A 7,180-nucleotide genomic window follows, 5' to 3' on the forward strand; every position below is an offset into this window, starting at 1 on the left:
AAATTTTAATTAAGGGTTAATTATAAGGGTATAATGGTATTAAAGAGAATATAAATCTTATTTACCTAAATAATCCTCTACAAGTCTTATTGGAACAAATCTAAGATGAAAGTGTCTCATTTTTCTAATTTTCCCTTATATAGATTACAACATATGTAATCTTATCTGATTATTTCAACATATACAAGCGATACTGACCACAAACCACACAATTAGTTAGCGACTATATATAACACAATATAGTCAATCTTGATAAATAAAAAACTCCAGATATTATAGTTAGCTACTTTTTAAGAAACAGTCCATATGGACTACATGTTCATATATAACTCTGGATCCACCTACCCATTTTAAGTAATCTTTATTATAATAAATATTCTGCATTGTATAACTTAATAATTTAAAGAAAAATGTATAAAAGCAAAAAGTTGCGCCAAATCCAAAAAATTAACATATAAAAAATTAATTCATGTTTATGTGTTAGCATAATCGAGTACAGTTTTAAAACTATTTTACTTAATAACAAAGTTAAAATAGAACAAATATTGAGAACACATTAAAACAATAGCAGTTTTATATCGTTTTAATGATGAAACATGTATATTTTTCTTAAATAATAATAATAAAAAATTTACAAAATACAAATGAAAATGAAAATAAATTAAACATAATAATTATTTTATTAAAATTGATGCAAAGTTTTTGTGTCTTTCTATACAAGAATTAATATAGGGAAAAAAAACAAACAATTTTGCATATTGACAAACAACAAGTATGGTAAAGGTAACTATCTCATTAACTATCTTTATGCCATAATTTTGCTATGCACAAGAGAACATGAAGAATGCATGAAATTTATGGATCGTCATGAACGGCAAACCAAGATGACAAATGATGGAGTAGATAAAGCGTTCCTTATGCAACATATCTATATTGAAAAAAGTGTTATGGAACTCATATGATCTTTATAATGCTACCAATAAAACGTCACCTCAATAATCTGGAAAATTGATGCATTGATTTTTATTACTTTATAAACAAACGGAAAAAAATTGGAATTGGTTTTACGGTAACTAGAAAGTGCCTACACTTATCGACCGCTACTCAGTTTTCACATTTTCACATTCTCCAGTTACAATGGTTTTTATTTTGATTAGCTTCACTGTACTTTCCTCGCATTCAATATAACATTCTACGTTTAATAAGAAATGCAACTTCAAATAATCACCATTTCCACTCTAATAACATGTCAAAATACTATGATTTCATCATAAAAAGTAATTACTTTTATAACATACACAAAGATTTACCCACAATCCAAACCTTCCGAACCTCAAATATTACAAACCACAAATAACGCACCGAATATGAGATCAAATTTTTGTTAAAAGAAACAACATGAAAACCATTTGAAGCCTACGTATCATATCAATGGCACAACTTTTTAATATAGAAACAACTATTGTAAACAAGTAAAATATATCTTATCACATTTAATCCTTCTTTACTTAAAACTTTATAGAAGACAAAAACCATTAAACATCTCTTGCAAATGCAAACCTAAAATACAAAGTACAAAATCATACAATAATATAATAACATAGATCACAAGTAAAGTATATCCCGCCCGTAGGGCGAGCCGACCCTAGTTATAAATATTTGAATGATTTTTATATCTAAAATATCAGAACCAAACATTAGAAGTTATTTGTGTATTTGATTTTTAATTGTTCGGTCGACTGAACAGGCAAAGATATGAAGAATATTTGTTACATGATATATAACATCAAAGTTGATGAATCTTTTTCAAGTTACAAAAAAAAGCCATACTTCATTCGTCATATCTAAGAATGGCTATAAATTGATCGGAATATATACATATATGTTTGGAACTACATAATGAGGATGATTCCATTTGATTACTGTTTAAGTCATCAATCTTTGTATAATCCTTTTCTTATCAATAGAGAAGCAAATATGAAGAATAACCTTAAATTTGTAATATATTTACAACATTACCATTTTGGTAAGATGTCAGCATGACAGCCTTTCTCATATCCCTTTTAAATATACCCATTCATATCTAAGATAATTACTACCATTGCCACTGGACTGATTTAAAATATATAGTTCCAACGAACCTTATAAATCTCTATAGTGTATAGTATTAAGATAACTCGTGTGTGCTCTTTCACATGGGATTGGCTAATGCATATCATTATTACTGTCTTAATTTTCTACGTATATTAGGAAAGTAAATATAGGAGTTTACTAATGAGAATCTTCGCGGAGTTTACTAATGAGAATCTTCGCGTGCACGACAGTTAAAGATATATAAACACAAATTACAGATAGCAATGGAAGTTTGGTCAAACGACTCAATTAAAATAAGGCTAATATTAGTACTCTAATTTCGTTTAACTGACAATCATCTATTCACGTATTAATTAGCCAAATATTTGTAATTAATCCTTGGTTTGACGCCTACATTATATATAGGAGGAGTTATAAAACTCGCATACTCATATGCTCACTCAAAACGAAAATGAATCTTACCCTCTACAAGATTAAAGTTATATGATATGTATCATTTCTGATGGATGTGATATGTATCATTTCTGATTTGAAGCCATCGAAATCCATGTAAAAGATTAAAGTTATTTTGTACTCAATTGTTTTCTGCATTTTGAAATAATAATATTTCTGTATTAACATTCATTAATAAAGAAGTTTTGTTCTAATTTTAAACTAATCACAGGTTTGTTGAAATCAAGTGTGTTGCCTATGGAGTACAAGCTCTAGAGATACAAAAAAATGAAACTTTACTGATGCTAATGTAGTATTTGTTTGATGCTAATGTTGTACTATGTGCTTTGAAGTTTTGGCATATTGATTGGGGAGAACGTAATTTACGAAAATTATTTTATAGTACTGTTGTTATCCATTCGTTATCCGTTTGTTTAACTAATTATTTGAATCTCATTACATTAATAAAACACCTTATAAATACACTTTTTAATTCGGGATTCTAATCACGCATATTGAAGACATAGAACAAAGTTTGAAAAAATATTACGGCTTTCCTAAGTCAAAAAATGGCAGTTGATTTTACAGTTTATACGTTATGGGTTTTTATATTATTTTTCTACATTTTTTCAGTAAGTTTTAAGATACAAATTATTTAGTTTTAGCCTCAAGTATGATTGAAGTAGTCTCTAAGCAAACTATATATTGAGGAAGTCTGATGCTAACCTTTGAAATATAAAGAGAAATGGCCACGTTGTTGAGAGTAAGCTCTATGTCCAAAAGTCATGTCCCAGTTGAATACATACACTGGAAGCTATCGTGAAAATCTTTTACTCATAACTATAATGAAAAACATACAATAATAATGGTTAGGTTTACTTAATCGTTCCTTTTGTAATTTAATTTTAATATTCATGGGATTGTTCTTGAGGATAGAGAGTTTCCGTATATTATATGAAAATATCTCTTATAAAAAAAAAATCCTATCTGCAGTGATATTGAATATTGTTTGGAGAAGATATTTGTTCTGCTATGCCTATCCTACTCATACTTTGTGTCGTCTGTTCGGATTCACCAAAAACAATCAGTTATATTTCATGGGTAGACACTACATAAATATAAATTATAATCTTTGTTTTCAATGTTGTACGTACCATGTATGCGTATAGTTTTTTTTGGTTCAGCATCTGCATTTTTTTTATTTCCAACATGGGTTTGGTTTTATATATATGTATGAGTATAGTTTGATTATTATATATGATACATGTTTTCTATCTTTGTGAGATACAAAATATTATGAAAATATAAAGTAAAATTGATGTATTTTTGCGATGTTTTCATCCTGCGCAGGTTTTTACCTAGTAAGATGTTAAAACACGGCTCTGATCATTCGAAGAGGAATCCCAACCTAAATTCACGTATTTAAAAATGTTTTTGAGGCGCAGAATACACACAAAACGAGAAACTATAAGAAAGATGAGGACTAAAATAAAAATAACAATAAATATGGGGAACAATCGAATAAAGATCTGAACTTTGTGGGCTTAAGCGCTATAAACTGAAAATATGTAAATATTGTTCGAGGACGGAGCATTAAAGCTTCTCTTTCCGACCCGAAAAAAGGAGAAGAAAAAGGTTTGTGATGGCTTCATCAGATTACGAGATCATCACTGACCCGTGGGATCCTAAATGCGTGAGCGCGTGCACCATGTATTTCCCTGGAAAAGAGCCCGAAGATAATGAGCTTCTGCTGGAGAAGATCCGTGGGAAACTTGACGAGCGGATTCACAATCACACACTAGCAGAAGAGTATCGTATTATGAACGACCAGATCGTGAAGAGTCAGGGATTTGATGTCGATTTCTCCAAGCTGCGTTACCTTTTCGACTTCCAGCCTGCGTTTCTCGACGAACTCTATCCACTCGGCAAACCACATACCGGTAGGGTCTATTTCGGTAGATTGGCTGCAGAAGCCGTTGAGATTTACAACAAAAGAGAGGTGATGATCTCTCTCTCTGGTGGTCAGTGATTGTCAAGAATTGTCAATTTTGATTCGGTTTGTGTGTGTCTTTTGAAATCAGGGGACTAGTTTTGAGTTCGTTGAGGTTGAGAAAGCAAATATTTACTTGAACAGCGGAAAGTTCTACTTCATCACATTTGTAGCCAAAGATCCTCTTCACCAGACAAAAGTGGTGTTTCAAGCTAAGGTCATCCATGTGTTCTGTAGAGAGATTGTACACAGCTTCTGCAGGCTTAAACCCAACCAAGAAGGTATTATTTTCTTTGGATCAGTTGGAATAAGAAGCTTGTGTTAACTTATGTCTTTGTTCTTGCCTTAACTAAAAATGTTCACTCTTGTAAGTAGACATCATCTGAAACTCTATTGTTGTACTCCTGTGGAGAAGAAGCTCTTGTGTTGTCTCTTTGTCCTTGCCTTAAAGTAGCAAAAATCAAGACAATCAGTTTAAATGTTTACTTTGCAAGTTATACTTTTTAGTGTACAAGGACCTTTGATTGTTCTTGTTGTTGTAATGAGGAATATGATTATGCTTATTCAACTTGTGTTGGCAGGAACATGTGAGGATGAAGATTCCATTGCGGAGAAAGCGTCCGTTAGAAGAACCAAGAAGAGAAAGCATGGTCTAAATATAATCTCCTCTTGCTGACAAAAGATTGTTTCTATTCATTTTCTAAGTTATACGTAGTTTTTTTATTTTGGTATTTGGTATTCTACCAGGGTTGGAAATTAATCAAGAGTGGTGAAGGGGTCCTCTTATTTCGGTTCAAGGGGTGGCTGGTCTCTTGGTCTCTCTAATTATGTTGTGTAAGAACCTTTTCTTTTGTTATCATGTTTGAGGAATAATTATGTAATTTCTGGATTAATCCTCCTTTTGGGGAGGGTGAGAATTCCATGTATCCTCAACTAAGATTAAACTTTTATATCTTTCATTTGCACTAGTGAAACCGTATTCAAGTGTCCTAAAAAGTCAAGATATCAACTGCAGAAACCTGAACCTAATTTCACATACATTAGGAGCAGACCAATTAAACACAAAACCAGAAACCATAAGATGAGGCCTAAAATAAGAAAACAATAGATATGGAGTTCAATCGCATAAAAATCTCATATACTTTGGGGGCTTTTAGTATTATATATCTCCACTGCTCATAATAAACTTTTACATCATTTTTTTACGTGTTACACTATTGTATGTTTCTCTGAACCATTTGCGTGTTCACTTTTATATGTTTTCAACTAATTCTAATTACTTTATTTATTATTTTTTAAAAAATGAATTAGTATAAAATAAAATTTATCTATTTAAGTGTTTTTTCTACATTTTCATTTTATCATTCTTCCTAACTATTTTATTAATTGCATCTACTATAATAATTCAACATCATTTCTTTTATGTTAACCATAATAATTTCACATGTTTGAATGGAATTGTTTCATTCGTAACAAAAATTCAAATTGATCAACAAAAGATTTTTTTTTGGAATATAAAATCAGTTAGACATATTCTAGTACGAATCACTTTTCTGATATCAGGTTTTTGAAAATAAATTTAGTTCAAATATTACAATTTTTTTACAGAGTTTAAGTCAGATTTTTCTGGAGAGTAGATTTTTAAAAATATCTAAATAATGTATGTACTTAAATATGTTATAATACAATGTAGAAAAATAATTAAAACAAATATGTGTGGATCAAAGTGTAGTTACTTTTATATTCAAAGTTAAAATTTTAAAATAATTAGAAAATTGTCAAAACAGTTTGATTAGATTTCAGAGGCTATGTTTGGTCTGGTCTCTTTTGCTATGTTATTGTCTTATTGATTGAAGTTAAAAAAATCACATTTTTTTTCTTCTAATTTAATGATAATAGAAATTTACTATCAAGAAAACTTTATGCTTTTACTTTCTAATTTAATGATAATAGATTTTGATCCGTGTTTTCAAATCGCGGATACTATTTCTTTTGTCAAAATATAAATTTAAAAAGATATAAATACATGTTAATTAATATGGTTTTTAATTTAAAAGTTTTGATCCTAATTGCAATTTTTATGTTAACTAATTTTATTTTTAAACTGGTCCAGTGAAATGGATTTATATTCAATATCCCCTATATATTATTTGAGAAACATTACAATTTTTTTTGCCACATCTCATCACTAGGATGATTCTTAGAATCATTAGAGAAATATGTTGGTCCATCTATTTATATAATAAGTTTTTTATTAAACTAACATTAAACTAACAATAAATTCATCATTAATGTACTTTATTATTTCCTTAAATAAAATTTACGGAATTGCCTAATGTAGCTAAAGTATATAAGGCAATTAATGATTTTGAATAATAAAGATTTGATAAAAAATAGTGTATCTTCTATCATATTTTTTTAATTTTATACTATTAAATAAATTAAACAACCACAATAACCATATAATAAAAATTTAGATTTTTATGTATATGTTATATTTTGAATTTTTACAAACGGCTATAAATTACTAAAACTGTTAAAAGTCTCACATTCAAATTTTATGATCCATGGTTTAAAATTTTTGTTATGACAAAATACAAATGATTACAAAAATTATATAAGTAAAAAGTCTAATTTAATTAATTATTTAGATTAATATATATA

At 29.0% G+C, this 7,180-nt stretch overlaps 1 protein-coding gene across 1 annotated transcript; it reads left to right on the forward strand.

Annotated features, from left to right (window-relative positions):
* The first annotated feature begins 4,110 nt into the window (after positions 1-4,110).
* Positions 4,111-5,484, forward strand: LOC106315860. The gene is made up of 4 exons (XM_013753689.1): positions 4,111-4,525; positions 4,608-4,797; positions 5,098-5,166; positions 5,264-5,484. The coding sequence occupies exons 1-4, from the start codon at positions 4,169-4,171 to the stop codon at positions 5,287-5,289; spliced, it is 642 nt and encodes a 213-aa protein (XP_013609143.1). The 5' UTR covers positions 4,111-4,168; the 3' UTR covers positions 5,290-5,484.
* The last annotated feature ends 1,696 nt before the right edge of the window (positions 5,485-7,180 follow it).

The sequence above is a fragment of the Brassica oleracea genome, chromosome C9, assembly GCF_000695525.1.
Source record: "Brassica oleracea var. oleracea cultivar TO1000 chromosome C9, BOL, whole genome shotgun sequence".
Classification (NCBI taxonomy): domain Eukaryota; kingdom Viridiplantae; phylum Streptophyta; class Magnoliopsida; order Brassicales; family Brassicaceae; genus Brassica; species Brassica oleracea.